Source organism: Mustela nigripes, chromosome 6 (assembly GCF_022355385.1).
Source record: "Mustela nigripes isolate SB6536 chromosome 6, MUSNIG.SB6536, whole genome shotgun sequence".
Lineage (NCBI taxonomy): Eukaryota > Metazoa > Chordata > Mammalia > Carnivora > Mustelidae > Mustela > Mustela nigripes.
This window is the reverse complement of record NC_081562.1, coordinates 31,213,690-31,233,827: the sequence shown is the minus strand read 5'-3', so window position 1 is coordinate 31,233,827 and position 20,138 is coordinate 31,213,690. Positions and strand designations below refer to the sequence as shown.

General features: G+C 37.5%; 2 protein-coding genes across 6 annotated transcripts in view; one reads left to right on the top strand and one right to left on the bottom strand.

Annotated features, from left to right (window-relative positions):
- Positions 1-4,934, bottom strand: part of CEP290 (centrosomal protein 290) — a 100,114-nt gene extending 95,180 nt beyond the window's left edge. For 3 of the 5 annotated variants that reach the window (XM_059402376.1, XM_059402379.1, XM_059402380.1), the window contains exons 1-5: positions 4,742-4,934; positions 4,052-4,181; positions 3,823-3,900; positions 2,706-2,775; positions 2,401-2,447 (exon numbers count right to left, since the gene is read on the bottom strand). In XM_059402376.1, coding sequence (XP_059258359.1) covers positions 2,401-2,447; positions 2,706-2,775; positions 3,823-3,900; positions 4,052-4,153 — 297 coding nt within the window. In that variant the 5' untranslated portion in view covers positions 4,154-4,181; positions 4,742-4,934. The remainder of the gene's footprint in view (positions 1-2,400; positions 2,448-2,705; positions 2,776-3,822; positions 3,901-4,051; positions 4,182-4,741) is intronic. The other 2 variants (XM_059402377.1, XM_059402378.1) reach the window with 2 other exon arrangements.
- Positions 4,935-5,176: 242 nt separating this feature from the next.
- The window catches only part of TMTC3 (transmembrane O-mannosyltransferase targeting cadherins 3), a 66,515-nt gene continuing 51,553 nt past the window's right edge, over positions 5,177-20,138 (top strand). The window contains exons 1-2 of the mRNA XM_059402375.1: positions 5,177-5,345; positions 16,921-17,137. Coding sequence (XP_059258358.1) covers positions 16,949-17,137 — 189 coding nt within the window. The 5' untranslated portion in view covers positions 5,177-5,345; positions 16,921-16,948. The remainder of the gene's footprint in view (positions 5,346-16,920; positions 17,138-20,138) is intronic.

The following is a 20,138-nucleotide window of genomic DNA, read 5'->3' as shown; positions in this document are numbered from 1 at the left end:
GAGGAGAGAGAACCTAAAACAGACTCTGCACTCAGCACAGAGCCCAACACAAGGCTTGATCCCACAGCCACAAGATTATGACCTGAGCCAAAACCAAAAGTTGGACATTCAACTGACTGAGCCACCCAGGCAACCTGACCTCTGGTGCTCTTTACCTGCCTCTTTCCTCATACTCTATTTAAATCAGTGCTGTCCAACAGGACTTTCTAGGATAATGGAAATGTTCCTGCACGTCTGAATACTGTAGCCACTATCTACAAGTAGTTTTGAGCACTTGAAATGTGGCTACTGCAAATAGAGAACTGAATTTTTAATTTTTTTGTAATGAATTTAAGTGTAAATAAACCACAAGCGATTATTGCTACTGTACTGGATGGCTCAGGCTAAGATTACCTTGATAATCTTGTGCCAGACTGGGGGACCTGGCAGGTTCAATAGGTAGAGTATTCAACTCTTGATCTCAGGGTCATGAGTTTGAGTCTCATGTTGAGGGTAGACTTTAATTAAAAAAAAAAAAAAAATCTTCTGGCAGATTAAATCCATTTCACTTCATATTCCTGTTATTTGGGGTCATGGTCCAAAATAAGTCCTTTATTATCTACCTATCTCCTATTCATGTCTTTACCATACAGCTGTTACTTCTACATATTAAGTAGATTTTTCTTACTCTTTTCCTCCTTCAGAAAACTTTCCTTTGTGCTCTTAAAAATCTTTCGAGATAAATTAATATTTTACACTCCTAGCTCTTTTACTGCATCATGGTCTCCATCTCCCCTCCTTAGCTGCAATTTGGTTTCCTTAGTATACTAAATCCTTTAGAACTCTTTTAATTGGGAGATGCTCATTCTTTCACATCCCAAGAACTCATGGGCAAGAGAAGGTGCTGATTTACTTCAACCTGCAACTTCTAGGCTATCATTCCTCTACCACCTTGTGAAAACTCCAGCTGCTATGAATTCCACATGACTTCCAGCTATCCAATTCCTACCTACTCATGGTAGCAGCAAACTACTAACTTCCTCTCAACTGAGAATTCTTGGCACATGGCCCATAGTGTTCCACCAAAAGCCCCCTACGCAGTTTCCACATCCATAGAACTTTCATTCTAGTCTCTTTTTACATGCTTCTTGAATTCACTATAACCTCCCACTCTCAATGCCCACATCAGAACCTTGTCCCAGCAGAAACATTTTCTCATTATTCCTTAGTATACCTGCCCTCTGACCTCATAGGACCCTCTGATTCCTTGACTCGCCCCTCTCCTATCATTCAAGTCTTGATTTAACCATTCAGCTGAGATTTCATAATAATCACTTATCACTTCAACCACTTTCTTACCAATATCTCCCACTGCCCTGTCCTTCTCTTCTACAGTAGCTGCCTGGATAAACACTAACAGAATCAATCCAACTTCATAATTCATTTAGTAAGTATATATTGAGAATGGTTGATATTTTTCTAGAAGATAGATATACAGTACAGAATAAAAAATAACTTATCCTAGTTCATAGAGTTAGTAAGTGAAAGAATCAGGATTTATTCAAATTGTCTGAGTCTAGATCCCTTAATCTCCAGCTCATTCCCCACTATATTTCAAGCTTAAGCTTTGTTCAACTTCCTTCAACTTTGACTACACATCTTCCACTCTTATTTTTGGCAAATGGGCCTTCCCTCTAAACTTTCAACTTCCAGGTTCTACATAAAAGCTTCTGCACACATCCGTATTTCCTATTACAAAGGAAGAAGGTCTTTTCTCCTCTTAAAGGCTAATTCATTTGTATCACTTTCCTTCCCACATTCTCCGGAATGTCAATGTATTCAGTTCCTTAACAATGTATTCATATTTTGGGTCGTAGCTTTCTCAAAAGCTACTTCTTCTACAATATCTTTCCATCACTATTCCTCAAATTCCCATGTGCCTCCACTCCAGCTCAGTTACTAGTAATCTTCTGTATACCTCTGTAGACTCTAAGCTTCAGGTTACTGAATGTTCTTTTGTTTTTTTTTTTAATATTTAGATTTATTAATTTTTATATTTACTTATTTGACAGAGAGACAAAGAGAGAACACCAGCAGGGGGAGCAGCATGAGGAGGGGAAGGAAGAAGTAGGCTCCCGGCTGAGCAGTAAGCCTGATGTGGGGCTCGGTCCCTGAGCCAAAGGCAGCTGTTTAACCTACTGAGCCACCTAGGTACCCCTCCTGAATGTTTTTATTTTGTTCACAATTGGATGCTCAATCCTAAGAATTTATATAACGTGTAAAATATATGTTGAACAAACAACTAATTAGGAACACAGTATCATTCTTGTGATTTTTCCAAGCAATAATAAAAAAATTTGAAAACAGTAATTCAACATAATAAAATTAACAAGTGCACCCTAGTAATACAAAAGGACATACCTCCAGTTCATTTTCCAGTTTCATTACTTTAGTTTTTAATTGGTTTTCTATTAAAAAAAAAGTTTCAGTTAGATTTACCTCAAAACAAACTTTTAAATAAACTTCAAAGTACTAAAATTGTTATTTTTAAAGATTCAATCATGATTATAATAAGGTAACGTAAGAAAAAATAACTTTTATACCTTATCCATCAAACAAGGGTTCTAGAAATGTCTTTCAAAATAAAGTGAGTATATAAATATTATGGAGCATACTAAACAGACTCCCCTATTTAACATCATGATAAACTTTTCTAGGGCCTTTACCAAATTTTGCTTGTTCTTCTCCAGCTTTTTCAACTTCCTCCAAAGCTAGCTCTACTTCTTGAGCTTTCATCTAAACATAAAAAGAAACATTATTTCAATATGCCTTTACATAAGCATTGAAAATGAGGATTTTTTTTTTTTTTTTCATTTGCTTTCCCAGTATTCAGTGCATTCAATCCCTGGGATATGGAGACTTTCTTAAGTATTTATTGAATGAATAGATGATATTCTTACTTAAGGATATAATTATATAAAAGGAATCTTTGATTCCTTTTTCCTTCTGTTTTATATCCAGTAGTGTAACTTTTCCCTTTGTATTGTTTTCTACTATTTCTACTATTTTTTTCTATTACATTCGCCTTTATTTTAGTCCATAATTTTATATCTAACCTTCTTCATAATGTTATGTCTAAATAGCTTCAATTTCTTTCAGTTTGTTTATTAACATATCTATTTTAGCCTTGTTGAGCCATAGTTTAGCCTAGTTTAGCCATACTTTTGTATTTACCAATTGCGGCTCAAAAACCTCTAATGGATCCTCATTGCTGAGAGCATAAAATACCCCTGTAATACCCTTGACAGCCCACTACAAGCTATACCCAATATTTGTTTCCTCCATAATCTATTAACAATTTTCTGCACCTGTCTCCTCAACTGTAATGAATAAGCATATTTTCTCCTCCAAGTTTTATTTAAGGCGATTTCCAGCTTTAGCAGCTTTCTAAAATTTACCACTGGTTTTCATTTACCTAAAATTACTCATCAGTCTTTGGCCCTTCTCTCACCTAAACCTTTTCCCCTACCAATAAATCCCTATACAACTTGTTCACATTTTTCATTCTGACTTCAGGATTATGTTAACATAATTACAAAAGACCTCACTATGTTATTTTAAAAAATACCCATTCTGTTTCTCTTAAACATTCTTTTAGGAACTTCAGAGCAGAAACCAGCAATGTTTTGCACACTAAAATTTTCAATCCACACTGGAAGAGATCTCATTTTTGAGTGATTTTGATAGTACAAAGTATTTTCCTAAAGATTAACCTATTTAAGAACAGTTCCTTAAACGTCCTCTAATAGTCAAAACCATTATTAAAACCTACTGTATACAAACCTTCATTAGTGATTGAGTAATTCGGAAAAGGTGTATCACATTTTCTTGACTTTCAGTTTTTAGCTCACTTATTTCCACCTAAGTAAAAAGAAAAGCAACTATGTTTTATAATCCTTGGGCAAAATATAAAAACTCTTCCATTTGTAACATTCATTGACTTCAGGAACAACTTAGATTAATAATAGTTGTGTGTATATATATGTGTGCGTATTGTTTATCAATTAAGCACCTTGGATAAGGAAATCAATAAATTATCTGCCAATTCTTCTTGACGAGGCAGGTCATCTGGGTCAACTTTTATTATTTCTTTCCAGTTTATATTAGGTGGCATCTTGAAATCTTTCTCTGTGCTTTACTTTCTGTAACAAAACAGGTGGGTATTAGCATTTTCAAGGTAAGCAGCGTTACTATTTTTATAGATTACATCATTATAACTCTCTCTGTTGTTAGCAAAGAGTTAAGGCTCTTTGTGTAACAGGTAAGTGGGCAAAATAGCCTTGATCAAAATTACAGCAGCTGGCACAAAACAACAAATACTGAACCAGCTGAATAAACTATGACGGATTCTCTCATACAACTCATCTAGGTCAGAACTAAGATTCTGAGCCCCCTTCTCCACGCCCCCTTACCACCGAGGCGCGCGAACATCTAAAGGTGCCAAACGCGGGGGTACTTGGAAGGCTGAAAATGAACCCTGATTCGGTGAAGCAGGAACTGGGAGTAAAAAGAAAAGGTTTGGGAGCGGGGGGGGGGGGGACGACTGAAATGAGAGCAGGCAGGCCGGGGAAACCCGGGCTGAAGACAGGAGAAGGCAGACGGATGCGGACCAAAGACTGAGGGTTGCGGAAAATAGGCTGTTACATTCGGGCCCTGAGGCTTAAAGAACCGGCTTGGGAAGAAACTGGCTGCTCCTGCTCACCAAGATCCACCCACCAAACCGAGCCTGGCAACCAGCAAAGGCCCCTGATGTGCCGCACGGACCAAGGTCAGTCCCGCTGCCACGCCTGACCGCTCCCCACCGCGGTTCCGCGGGGACTCTGGATCCCGCCAACAGCTCCCGTGCAGGCAAGAGCGGCGCGGCTGCTAGGCGACACCATTCCCCACCCAGCCAAGGACGGCACAAGGCCCCGGATGCGAGGGAAGCCTACATTTCACGACTTTGGGTGATGCTTTGCGTTTAGATTCTCCTGCAGCGTCCCTCGGACTCTCTGTTAAAGACGGGGAGAAAGCGAGGCATAAGGACTCCAAATCCCAGAGTGCAGTTCTGTCTGGAGTCTTTTGCATGCTGGGAACTGAAGTCTATGAGAAGTGGAGGTAGGCCGTTCCCGGCGTGCAATGCGGGAGGCTGCGACGGTACCGGGGTGGTGGGGGGACGACCCAGAGGCGGGAGGCGCAGTGGCTGAGGCGCGTCTGCGCCGGTGACCTGAATGAGGTAGACCATGACTGTGCCTTTGGTGGCGTTACCAGCTGGGCCGCTTTTCCTGGGATTTCTCTAAGCCATCTGCTGGTGGAACCGCTCCCAGGTGAGGTCGGGCTGTGGGTCAGCGACGGGGGAGGAGTTGAGGGGAGCGGTCCCGGCTTAATGAAGCTCGTGCTGTTGGCGCGGGAGGACTCGGTCCAGGTCTGAAGAGGGGAGAAGACCCCCTTTTCTTGGGCGTTTGCACACGTTCCACGGGTGCTGCCCTCTGTAAGAAGAAAAAGAAAGTTTTAGTTCTTCGCTAAAAGAACTAAATCGACTCCGTACAGCGGAGTGGGGCCGCACGGCCAAGATCGTGGTCTCGGGGTGAGTGAAGAATTGAGAAGAGGACATATTCTCTTCTGCCCGCCTTACCTGTAGCGCCGTAGCCTTCGCGGATTGGAGGACTTGAAGATCGAAGGACTGGTCTACAGTGGAGGTTCTAGAAAGGAGTGGTTAGAATTTGCCCAACCTAATGCTGGGGTGGAGAGACAAGGGGCCTCAGTACTCATCCGCCTTGGTTACCGAGGATGCCCTCCTATGAAAGCGTTTCTCAGGTGTTTTCAATTCTTTCGGTCAAGTTTTGTTCATCCCGCTGTGCTTAGACATTCATGAATTTGATACACTACTAGACAACTTTGTTAAGACGCTGTCGACTTGAAATCTAAATGACATTTTCAACTGCGAAACCAGTGCCGCCTCTTTTTTTTTTTTTTTTTAAAGACTTTTTCTTACCTATAATTGATAGAAGTTTTCCTTCTGAAAATATGGTTTCTTTCCAAACCACGTATTTGGGTAAAACAAAAAATAAAAGGTATTGATTTAGTGAGCTACGTTTTAAAGACATTCATCAGATGTGTAGGGATGATAATTTTGTTGTATCCTTTACTGAGATTATATGCCTCATACCGTTCCTTATTTTTTTAACCATGCTGACATTACATCCCCAGAACTTATTTGTCTTGTAAATCTTAAGTTGGTACCTTTTGACCAGTCTCTTCTTTGTTTCTGTGAATTTGGGGGGTGTTCTGGGTTTTTTTGTTTTTTAGATTGCCTGGGAGATACATATAGTACTTGTGTTTTTCTGTCTGGTACTTAGCATAATGCTCTCAAGATCCATCCAGGTTGTCCCAGATGGCAAGATTTCGTTCTTTTCATGGTTGAATCATCCATTGTATGTACCACATTTTCTTTACTCATTTGTCAATGGCCACTTAAATTATTTCCATGTCTCAGCTACTGTAAATAGTTATGCAGTGGATGCGGGGGTGCAGATATCTCATGCACATAGTGATTTCGTTTTCTTCGGATATATACCCAGAGATAGAATTGCTGGATAATATGATAGTTCTGTTTTTAATTTTGAGTTATTTCTGTAACTGCTTTCCATAGTGACTACTTTAGTTTCCATTCCCACCAGCAGTGCACAAGAGTTCTCTTTTCTCCCCCGCCTCGCTAACCCTTGTTATCTCTTGTCTTTTCCATGACAGTTAACTGACAGGTGTGTGGTGATCCCTCCTGGTTCTGATTCACATTTCCCTGATTACTGATGTTGAGCACCTTCTCATGTAACTGTTGGCCATTTGTATGTCTTTGGAAGAAGTTCCTCTCTCTGTTTTTAAATCAAATTATTTCCTTTTTTGCTGTTGAGTTGTATGAGTTCCTTAAATATTTTGGATATTATCCCCTTATCAGATATATGATTTGCAGGCATTTTCTCCCTCCTATAGGTTGTCTTTTCATTTTGATGATCGTTTCCTTTGTTGGGCAGTTTCCTTTGTTGGGTTTCCTTTTTTAGTTTACATACTACCACTTGTTTATGTTTGCTTTTTGCCTTTGCTTTTGGTTCCAAATCCAGAAAGTCATTCTCAGCGAGCATGTGGCCTCTCCAGTTTTTCTAGCACCATTTATTAGACTCTCCTTTCTTCATTGTATATTCTTGGTATTTGGTCTGTTTTGTTCCATTAACCTGTGTGTTTTATGCAAATGCCATTCTCTTATGATTACTATAACTTTGTCACTCTATCATTTAATCTTCATAACAGTCCAGTGAAGTGAGTGCCTATATCATCCTTATTTTCCAACCAAGTTGTAAAACTGAGGCTTGGAGAGGTTAAGTACTGTGCTAAAACTTAAATGGTGTGATTGAAAATGGATTTTTCAGGCTGGAGGACATTCTGTTTAATGCCATACTGCCTCTTCAGGCATGGTAAGAACCAACATCTGTGAAGTGCTTGTTCTTCAGCCTTGCTGTCTATAGTAAATATCATATTCTAATGATGAAATTTTGTTTATTTAGGAATTTGAATTACGTATTTTTCATGTTCAGTTTTTAATTCATAATTTAGCAAGGGAAGGAAGATATGAGATCTAATTTCTCTATCACATGAGTCATATGCTAAAAACTTCATGTTTATTTTTGTCATAAGAATCTGTTTTTACTGCAGCACCTTGTTTTTCTTGGTTTTCCTTTGTTATAACTATCCTATATATTCATTTACTAGTTTTGTCTTGTCTGTATTGGTCTTTACTGCCCTTACTTCCCCTCACCCTGTTGTTCATATTTATATTCCCAGAACTCAATGTACCTGGTATAATGATGAATTTTATTTTCATTTTTCAGAAGCGGAAATAGATTCAGAGAAGCTAAGTTATTTCCTAATAATTAATGAATCTCATTTGTAACCCAGATCTCAATTACAGTCCTAACTTAAATTTCAGTCTTTTTTACTTATTCTAACAGTATTTTTGACCTTTTACACTGTGCTAGTGTTGGTTCATAACCTCCTTGGGAGCTTCCCAGATAAAATCGGAAACTGGCTACTGAATGTGGAGGGCAGAGAGACCAAAGAAATGGGAAGGCCACTCCAGCTTGGTAGGTGGCAGTTTCACTAAGCAAAGGCGTCTTGCCTAAGAGGCTTGTCTTTGACAGCCAGAAGAATAATGGATCCCTGTACCCACCACACAAATCTTAAAAGTTTATGTAGAAAGAGGCCTTAACTGGGTTTAGTCAAGTGTATCATGCAGTGTTCTCAACACCATATCATTATCTCAAGGCTATGTGGTTGCAGCAGCCTTGGGGAGCAGGAAAAGCAAACAGAACCACATTCCAAGGGGAGGGGATAAGGCGACTCAGATCACCTGGGTCCAGTTTATAGATCAACTGGCAGTCTTTTCAGTGACCTGCCCCAACAGCTATATGGGGGGGATACAACAGGACACAAGTTTGAGGTGGTCTAGATCCTAGTGCATTGTGGTAAGTTTGTACCTAACTGTGAATCAAGAAATTTAATCCAAGTTCTAGTTCAAACAGTCACTATGTAATTTTGAGGAAAGTTGCCAAAACTCGCTATTACATTTCATCAGACTTTCTGCATCAGTCAGTTTTCACCAAGAGAAGAGATTTATGTGATAATTTTATAAGTGGACTTATTAAAGGAACACTTGCCTGGACCTGCCTTCTTTTCTTCTTCCTGGTTTTATGAGCAGTTTTATATGACCAAAATCATCTCACAAGAAAGGCTTCCCTTTTATAATTACTACTTTATTCCCTATATCAGGACACTTATTTTATTTAAATGTTACTTCCATTCCCTTTTTAGCTGCCTTATAGAGAAAATGAATGGTAACTTATTTTTCCAGCATCTGTAATAAAACATGGCCATGAGAAATTTAGTATCCACTGTGTGTAATAAATGTTTTGTTTTGTTTGTTCTCCTGGAGAGGATTCAGTGTGCAACAAGCAGATACTTGTCTTTTGACAGGAGACTGGAAAGATTAGGAGGAACAAGCGTGAATGCAGCCTTCACAAACTTTATGTGCTTTAAAAAAGTCATGAAATATAGATTATTCTTACTGAAGAAGATAACATCATGAAATTATTTTATGGAGAAAACTTTACTTTCCAGGGTAGATAGTCCCAGATTCATACAAAAGTTTCCTACAGGTTTATTTTTTTCCGCAATTATACTGTTGGATTTTTAGGAAAAGGGGTTCATGGTACAGTTTTGCTGAAGGAAGTATATTGTTTTGTATCTCTATGTTGTAGCCCTTAAGTGGTCTTCCATTGCATTTAGTTTGTTTGTGTGTATGTAGTGACATGCCATTGTTGTAAGTAAACACAAATCAGTCGCATTCACTCAGACTATGAGCCTGCGTTGAATATGTTTATGTGGCTAGAAGAAGTACTGGAATTTGCCTTAGTCTACTCATATTGCTTTGACAGAATACTCTGTACTAGGTGGTTTGTAAAAACAGGAATTTATTTCTCACACTTCTAGAGACTACAGAGTACCAAGATCAAGGCATGAGCATTTTCAGTGTCTGATGAGGGCCCACTTCCTGGCTCATGGGTAGTGTCTTTACTGTTTCCTCACATGGCAGTGTTCATAGCGCTCTAACAGAATACCCTATATTAGGTGTTTTATAAAAGGAGGAATTTATTTCTCATAGTTTTGGAGACTAGAAAGTACTAAGATCAAGGCATGAGCATTTTCAGTGTCTCATGAGGGCCCACTTCCTGGTTAATGGATAGTGTTTTTACTATTTCCTCACATGGCAGAAGGGACAAAAGATCTCTCTCACGCCTCTTTGGTAAGGGCACTAATCTCATTTGTGAAGACCCATCCTCATGACCTAATCACCTTTCAAAAGCCCCACCTTCAAATACCACATTGAACATTAGGATTTAACATGAATTTTAGGAGTACACAAACATATACTCTGTACCATTCCCACAGCTAACATTTAATACTGATGTGGTACATTGTTATAGTAGTGGCCCCCAGTGAATCATGCCTCCCTCTATATATTCCTTTGCGTAAACCTTTCTCTTTCCCTTAACTTCTACCCTTACAAGTAGTTCTTTTGGGCAGAACCTAAAATGACTCCATAGCTGAGCTCATGACATCCATGAGAACTACTAGCTGTCATTCCCTTTCTCCCGTAATATGCTCCCTTGGAGATTCTTCAAAAATTCTACGATCTTAGCCCTTATACTAACCTCTCCTTCAGTGACTATGGTTTAACCTTGCTTCATGGGGGAGGGGGGAGATACACACACACACACACACGGATATATTTATATGCCTTAAGTAACGATGTGAGAAAAGTTTGTGCACTGGGATTTGCCCCCCTTCTCTCCTGAGCTCACCATTTAAGGAAGTTTAGGTTAGCCTACTAGAGGATATGACCATACATAGCAGAAACTAGCTTTCCAACCTAAGACCTCTACAATTTAGCAATTTTTATTTAGATTCTAATTAGTTAACATACAGTGCAATGTTGGTTTCAGGAGTAGAATTCAGTGATTCATCATTTACATACAATACCCAGTGTTCATCGTATCAAGAGCCTTCTTTAATACCCACAACCCATCTAGTCTATGCGATAACCACCTCCCTCCATCACCTCTCAGATCTAAGAGTCTCTTATGGTTTTTCCCTCTCTCTCTTTTTCCCCCTTCTCATATGTTCATTTGTTTTGTTTCTTAAGTTCTGTGTAGGGGTGAGATCATGCAGTATTTGTCTGTCTTTGACTGACTTATTTTATTTTACTTCATATAATACACTTTACCTCCATGCACATGGTTGCAAATGGCAAGATTTCATTCTTTTTGAAGGGTTTTTATCCCCCTTTATTTATCTTTTCTTTTGTTAATGTGGTGTATCACCTCTATTGATTTGTGAATATTGAACCATTCCTGCAGCTCAGGAATAAATCCCATGCAATTGTGAATAATTCTTTTAACATACTGTTGAGTTCAGTTTGCTGGTATCTTGTAGAGAATTTTTGCATCCATGATCATCAGAGATATTGGCCCGTAATTCTCCTTTTTAGTGGAGACCCCCTACACTTTAGATTTCCTGCTTTAATCAAGCAAGATAACTATAAGCAATAGGGATCCCAGGCACAACCAGCCACAGTAATATATATGTATAGTTACATATTTTTATATGTATATATATACCTACATATACTTGTGTATATATATCAAATAAAGATATTTATATCAAGGAATGGACTTAAAAAATTATGGGGCTGGTAAATTCAGAATTTGTAGAGTTTGTAGATGTAGAGTAGGCTGGAAAAGTGGGAACTCTCCAGCAAGATCTGATGCTGCACTCTTGAGGTAGAAATTCTTTTTAGGGAAACTTCAGTATTGCTCTGAAGGTAATTCAACTGGTTAGATGAGGTCCATCCACATTATGGAATATAATCTTTATTTAAAGTCATTGGATTGTAAACGTTAACCACATCTACAAAATACTTTCATACCAACACCTTGATTAGTATTTGATACTACTCTCGCCTAGCCAAGTTGACACATAAAACTAACCATAACAGTACTCATCATGAATAGTAAGCATTTTATAATGCCATTTACTTGATGAATAGCATTTCATTGGTAAACCCACGTGATGCTCCTTAAACCCCTCACCCATACCAAGTTTGTAGAATTTTAAAGATAACCCAAGTGAGTTTAATGATGAAACAAAGGGACTGAGCTAGTTCTAGTGCATGCTTGTGAACTCAGTTGTGGAATCATCTGAGATTCTGCCCCCAAAGCCACCGGTGGGAGTAGAGGATGGAAGTAGGGGTCATGATTGCAAATAGATCTCAGTGAATCAAAGCTGGATATCATGTTTCCAAGGAGGGACTAAGGGTCTTCATTCTAATGAAGGAAGTTGAAATAGAAATAAAAGGAACTTGAGGTGATGATTCCCAGTAGTATGGGGTTTTGTGCCATACATGTCAAGTAAGCATTTTTGTTTTCCTTTCTTTCACCATTTTGCTCTAATGTTGTAGTGTTCAAAAACTATGTTTAACAAGAATGTAAGGTACTCTCATATCTAAAGAAGGAAGAGTAGAACCCCATTCTATGACAGGAGGCTTCTTATTTGCAGTGATCCAGAGCTTGGAGCAGAGGACAATCCCCAAAGTTAAATCAAGTTGAGAGTTTTGATTATTATGTTGGAATTGAGTGTTTCAGTTACTGAATGAACTGCATTGCAACTTAATGTGACTGTATAACTCTTCATTAACTATTTAGAAATCCTGGGAACTAAGTTTCTTAAAGTTGCATTTTATAACCTTAGGTTTTTTTAAACCTTTAAATTCAACCTAAAAAAAAACCCTTATTTTATAAACTTACCCTTTTTCTCTATAACAACTCAAATTGAAAGGACTAAGTGCCTTAGTCAGTTTGTTTCAAAGTTGGTCAGGGCATCTGGGTGGCACAGTCAGTTAGGCATCCAAGTCTTGGTTTCCACTCAGGTTGTGATCTCAGGGTTATGGGATCAAGCCTGATGTGGAGTCTGCTTGGGATTCTCTCCCCACTGTACCCCTCTGCCTCCCCACCCCCTACACGTGCACACTTGCTCTCTTTCTCTATAATAAACAAATATGTCTTTAAAAAAAAACTTGTTTAAATTCCCTTAATTTAAAATTGTATTTATAGGGACACCTGAGTGGCTCAGTCGCTTAAGCATCTACCTTCAGCCAAGGTTATGATTCTGGAGTCCCAGGGATTGAGTTCCATTTGGGCTCCCTGCTCAGTGGGAATTCTGCTTCTTACTCTCCCCCAGTCCCCTTCCCTGCCCCCTGCTCATGCTCTCTTTCTCTTCAATAGGGGATAAAATCTTTAAAAAATTATATTTACAATTTGAATGTATTCATTTGTATTCAAGGACTTCAGATATCTGACTTAAAAAGCGAAACTTTCTCAATACTTAAAACAATTTGTATAAACTAGTAAATTAAGCTTAAAACTATAGCAACTCCCAAGTCCTTACAAAATTCCAATAATATTTGTAAACTTGGCTAAATTATTATACTTTTCAACTAAAAAGTCTAAATCCACAAATTGCATGGTTTATAATTTAATATATGTTCTATATTATTGTATCATATAAAATTGTACTTTATGGTTTTGAAGCTCATATACCAAGAGTCTACGGTGTATGTCGAGTCTCTTAAACATGATTAGTACTGTAATGATCATATGTATATTGTTCCCCAATATAACTTTGAAGTAGTAGAGGTTTAATTTACTCTTTTTTCTTCTACTAATTTTAATTTTTCCTGTGGTAAGAACACTTAAGCAAACAGTTTGACAAACAGCAGTTCAGGGTAAGAATCCCAAATGTTCCCAGATCAGGGTCCTGAGATTTTATGTGGGAGAGAGATTTGTGACCCATACACAGGACTTGATTTTCACCTTCCTAGTGGTGGATGTCCTGAATTGTTTTGTTTTTCTAAATTACAGTCACACCACACACACAATGGGAGAATGAAATGGTTTTTACACATTAGGTGCTCTGTTTATATCTTCCTGAGAGTATTGCTCAAGAACCTTCTGACCTGTTCCAGTGCTGGCTAGTGGACCTGCTTGCATGGTTCTCATTCTGGGTATTTCTTTTGTTGCTGTCTTGCATTGGATCCCCTGTTTCCTGATTTCCCTCCCTTTCTGTTTCTTGGTATATTCCCTCATTTATTGGAATATGTCTTCTGTTAGTTTCCTGAGAAGAGGAGACACCAGAGATAAGGTTTTTGAGAACTTGAATATCTTAAGATTTTGTTCTGGAAATTTGTGTTTATTAATATCAAATTTTAGGTTAGAAATTATTATCCCTCAGAAATTTGAAGCATTACTCCTTTTTTTCTGGCTATCTCCACCCCCCCACCACCCCAACCCCCAGCTTCCAGTGTTAGTGGGAAAAAAAAGAGATTTGTTTGAATTCCTAATCTTTGCTATGAAACCTGCTTTCTTCTTTTCTGGAAGCTTTTAGAGGCCTCTTTTTTGTTTGTTTCCAGGGTTGTAAAATTTTATAAGATTCTGAGCCTAGTTGGTAGAAGATAACTGGAGAGTCTCAAAATACAGACTTTTAGTTAACCTTCATTTTCAGTTTGCTACCTTTGTTTTCACTTGTATCTTCTTTATCAGACACACTGTGTTTCATCCATTTCGGAGAAGAAGTCTCTAGTCTTCTGCCATGCTACAGGAGAAAAGGTTACTTGCCTATACCCAATGACAAAGGAGTCTAAATTTTAACAAATACATCTGTTCCTTTTTCTTGAGATTCTTGTCACCAGTTTTGAGATTGTTGCTGGCAGTGATGCAAAAAAACTTTTTAGCTTTACCCCTTAAGCTTAATATGCACTTTCCTGAGCTCTATTGAATCACCACTAAACTTTTGTTTTTGGAGCTCCCAAAAACCAATGGTCTTTATCCTTGAGAATTTATTTATTTTCATTTTTATTTATTTATTTTATTATTTTTTTGCTTTTTGCTTTTTATTCCTTGATTGTCATTTTAGTCTGTGATTGAGAAGAAGTGAGGCAAATGCCTATTCAGTATCTCCAATCTTTAAACAACTGCCACTAATTTTTTCTGGGATAAGGTGCAGGTTCATATTCTTTAGAGATGATAAATCAGTTCTGGATTCAGATAAACTCTTAGATCATTTTTCTCTTACTAAAAACTATTTCTTCAAAAGGTACAGCTTACTTCCTTTTGTAATTTCTAAGATTGGATTTTGCATTTCTTTAAGTATTATATTCTAAGGTTTTCCTATCTGATTCTAAACATACTTTAATACTTTCTTATAGGCTTTTGTGTGTCTGTATCCTTATATAAGTCTTTCACCTGATTTTAAGTCTCTCTGCCCTCCCTACTGTATTCTTCTTTCATCTAGCAAGAATTCCTATAGATACATATCAGGTCTTAGATCTTCTGGCTCTTTAATTAGTTTCTTCTTGCTGCTGTAATAGATTACCACAAATAAAGTGACTTAACACAAATTTATTATTTTATAATTATGTAGGTGCAAAATAGGTTTCCCTAGACTAAAATTGAGAGTCAGTAGGCTGTGGTCACTTTAGAGGCTCTAATGAAGAATGTGTTCCTTTGGTTTTTCCAGCTTTTGGAGGCCACCATCGTTCCCTGCCTTGTGGTCCCAGCCTGCCATCACATCACTCCCGTCTCCCCTTTCCTGATTCTCCTGCCTCCCTCTTTAACTTCTAAGGTCTCTTGTCATTGAATTGGCCCACCCAGATAATAAAGATATAATCCCCTCATCTCAAAACCCTCAATTTATTTTTTTAGTAGTTTTTTTTATAAAGATTTTATTTATTTATTTGTCAGAGAGAGAGAGGAGCGAGAGTGAGCACAAGCAGACAGAGTGGCAGGCAGAGGCAGAGGGAGAAGCAGGCTCCCTGCCCATCAAGGAGCCCGTTGTGGTACTCTATCCGAGGATGCTGGGATCATGACCTGAGCCAAAGGCAGCTACTTAACCAACTGAGCCACCCAGGTGTCCCTCAAAACCCTCAATTTAATCACATGTTGTAATGTCTCTTTTGCCATGTAAAGTAACATTATCACAGATTCAGGGGATTTGGTTATGAATGGTTTTGGTGGGCCACAATTCTGCCTTCCACAGATAATACTAAAATGATACTAATGACACTACTCAAGCTGGAAAAATGTATCATTGGCTTGGTTTTCCCAAGAGTATCCTCCAATCTTATTTTTATTATACGGCTCATTCTTCAGTATTGTCCAGTTAACACAGCTTCTTTTACTCTAAACCATTCTCTTAAATTCTTTCTAAAGCAGTGACTTAATTATGAATTGTCATATATGAAGCCTGTTCTCTAGATTAAAATCATTTGTTGTAATGAGAAATACACTGATTTAGATCTGGGTTTTAAGCTCATTGTTAAGCAGATAACATACATCAATCAAATAAATCAGTGTGAAAAAATAGGGAGACTATAGTTAAATGGCTAGTATACAGTTAGCTTAGGCTTAAAATGCCTTTAAACACATTTAAGATATATTTAAAAGGCTCGAACCAAATTAAACAGGGCTGCAGACTCACAGTTTGGATGCCTAATTTAGTTAATAGTTGATCTTCAGGTATATAAGGTACTAAAATATAAGCTTCATCTACATTTCAGAAAATCTATGTTCAGAAAATCTATGTTCTTTTATTTTTTTTTTCTAACAAAAATTTATTTACTGGAGTATACCATACTCGGTTTTTTGTTTTGTTTTGTTTTGTTTTTTAAAGATTTTATTTATTTATTTGACAGACAGAGATCACAAGTAGGCAGAGAAGCAGGCAGAGAGAGGGGAGGAAGCAGGCTCCCCACTGAGCAGAGAGAGCCCAACTCGGTAATCCATCCCAGGACCCTGGGATCATGACCTGAACCGAAGGCAGAAGCTGTTAAAGCTTCTTGGCTCAGTGGGTTAACCACTGAGCCACCCAGGCACCCCCCATACTAGGTTTTTAAAGTGTGTGTGTGTGTATGTGTGTTTCCCTGAGTAACCTGACCTGTGACAATTGATAAGGAGTCACTGTCTTGTTAGCTGAAGAGGTAAGTCCAGAGATTAAATGGTGTGATAAAGTTTCTAATAGAAATATGAAATACATGAAGGAGCAATTTTGTTTTAAGTTAGGAATTTGGAGAGGTGGTTAGCTAATACTTTTCAGAGGTGGATGAAATTTGAGCTGAGCTTTGAAGAATTCTCTGGGAGAATTAACATTCACTATTTTACTTATCTTTTGATGAAAATTTTATTTAGATGAAGAAACAATGATGCTTATTTCATCTTATCTTCATGATTTTTCCCCCCCCAGATTTTGTCCACAAGTGCTTGTGGAAAAGATGGCTGATATTAACCTCAAAGAAATAACCTTAATAGTAGGTGTGGTTACTGCCTGCTATTGGAACAGCCTCTTTTGTGGTTTTGTTTTTGATGATGTTTCAGCAATACTGGATAATAAAGACCTGCATCCATCTACACCTTTAAAAACGTTATTTCAGAATGACTTCTGGGGAACTCCTATGTCTGAGGTAAGTAGTTATTTATCACTTATATGCATCTTATATTTTAAAATATTCTAAGTTTATTACTTCTGATTTCTTTTATCAACATTGTTATCATAGTATTTATGAATTTGTTTCCCTAAAATGTATATGTTAGATAGGAAGTAGAAGATGTGATTTTCTTCTTCTTCTTTTTTTTTTTTTTTTTTAAAGATTTTATTTTTTATTTATTTGACAGAGAGTTCACAAGTAGGCAGAGTGGTAGGCAGAGAGAAGGGGAAGCAGGCTCCCCGCTGAGCAGAGAGCCCGATGTGGGGCTCAATCCCAGGACCCTGGGATCATGACCTGAGCCAAAGGCAGAGGCTTTAACCCACTGAGCCACCCAGGCGCCCCAGTGTGATTGTCTTCTTTAAAGCAGTACATGATTCTTTCCTTGGTTGTGTACCTTGGTTTAATCTTTTTAAAAACAACATACGTGTGTGAAAACCAAATGTGTTAGGATAGTAATAAGTGTAAACAAATCTATTTCTTGCTAATTTTTTTTTATCAATCAGGCAAAAGAGATGACCACTTATTATATGTTTAACCATCTAGAAATATGTGACTTCAGTATAAATAGATTAGACTTTAAAGGTAAAGATATTGAGTTTTTTTCTGCAGAAAATTTTAAATTTGTGTCATATCTGTTACCTAATAGTTATTTTAATTTTATATTGAGAATCCAATAGTTTAGTTCATTTTTTTATGAAGATATATTTATTTTGTTAGTATTTTATCTTGAAGGTCACTATTAAACTTTTGGGAATTAAACTTTTGTCATTTTGGGATCCCATAGATTGGATCCTCCTGTTATATTACATAATAGTTGTATGAAATTGGTGAGACTATAGCTTTTAGATGGCAAGATGTATGAAAAATATGATCTATAAAAGAATAATACCTCGAGGATAAATAAATTAATTAATTTATAGTACCTGGTGCATAGTTGAACTGTAACATACAACAGTCTTTCATAGTTTGTCAGTTGTCATTCATGGTCCCCTTTCACATTCTTTAAATATGGAAGCTTCTCAAGAATGGGAACAAAGTCTGTCATTCCTCTAGTCACAAGCACCTAAGTATTTTTCCTTGTTAAATAAGCAGACTTTATTTTCTTGTAACCTTCCTCTTCTCACCCAATTCTAGCCTTTAAAAGAAATGAATATTTGATAATGAGAAAAAAATACGATTCTGTATTATATGATACATTATGTTCTAGGCAGTTTCTTTCCTTCTACCCTTGCATTTTTTTTTCTAGTGAGCCTTATAAAAATGTGCCCATTTCTCCAACTTAAGCTAGTATCTGTAGTGATTTTAATCATGACATTAAGATTTTAACTGAAAGATTAGCTGGCCAGGTTAAGGGTCTCATGAAAGTTATCATACCATGGTGTCAGTGGCTATGTTTTGTGACATCCTCAGCTTTACAGATTGAAAATTTGATTTTGTTCAGAGGACCTGTAAGTGGACAGATCAAGAAAAATACTTATAATAAAAACTCATAATAAAATACTCATAATAAATGAATGAACAAATTTGAATAACAGTATATGGTGGAGATTGTTGCTTACTCCTTTTTTAGGAGGGGCATATTCTCTTTCTGTGGGGAAATGTGCCATTACTCTTTTTTTTTTTTTTTAAAGATTTTATTTATTTATTTGACAGAGAGAGGGAACACAAGGAGGGAGAGTGGGAGAAGGAGATGCAGACTTCTCACTGAACAAGGAGCCCATTGCAGGGCTCCCTGGGATCATGACCAGACCCAAAGGCAGAAACTTAACAACTGAGCCATCCAGGCATGCCCCAAGGAAGAATTATTCTGAGTAGTATTTAGGTATTACAGGTTTTCTTGACCAGCCTGGAATTGGCACATTCAGAGATCTAATGGTTGGTATCATCAAGTAATGATACCCTGGAAGCCTATCTCTGAGTGCCCAAACCTTCATAAGGATTTTTGTACCAGTGTAGATCTTAAAGACACCTTTTGGACTTTGGACATACTCGTGAGCTGTACGAATACTGGCATATTAGGGATCTTTGGAGTCCTCTGGGCCTCTTAGTGTTTAGATTATCTCTTTAGTAAACCCATTCTTGGATAAGTAATACTCTTGTTTTTGAATGGTTCATTGGATTAGAAGTCTAGCTACAAATTAGAATCTACCTGGGGCTCTTAAAAAGTATTACTAAGGCTCTGCTCACATTTGTTACAGTTATCTCAAAATGGGATGTGGACATCAGTGTTATTTTTGTGTGTGTTTGCTTTTTTATTTTTCTTGTGGGATTTGAGGGGTAGGGAGGAGTAAAGGATTAGACTTTTTCTGTTTATCCAAATAATTCTCTGGCGCAGCCAGGGTTGAGAACCACTTAGCTATAATGAGACATCTCTTCCAGCATTTGGCTTATGATTTATCTTTGTTAAGGTAAATTTTGCAAATATCCCATTTCACTTTGTTTTACCATCACTAGATGGAGATTCACATTAATAGGAGACTATTAGCCTATTCATTATATTTACGCTTATGTTTCTGTTGCCACCTAATACTATGAGTAATTAAGTTTTTTCTTTAATATACCTGAATTTAATAATGACTTATATTGTTTTGTTTGTAACAGAACTAGCTATTTTACTATATTTTCACAGAGTAGTCTACTGTTGTATACTACACTGATGACTTTTTATCACAAAGGAGGCTTAGATTACGAATGTATTGTGTGAATAATTAATTATGTTAATAATTTAATTTTTTTTTTAATTTTTTTTTTATTTTTTTTATTTTTTTTTTAATTTTTTATTTTTTATAAACATATATTTTTATCCCCAGGGGTACAGGTCTGTGAATCACCAGGTTTACACACTTCACAGCACTCACCAAAGCACATACCCTCCCCAATGTCCATAATCCCACCCCCTTCTCCCAAACCCCCTCCCCCCGGCAACCCTCAGTTTGTTTTGTGAGATTAAGAGTCACTAATGGTTTGTCTCCCTCCC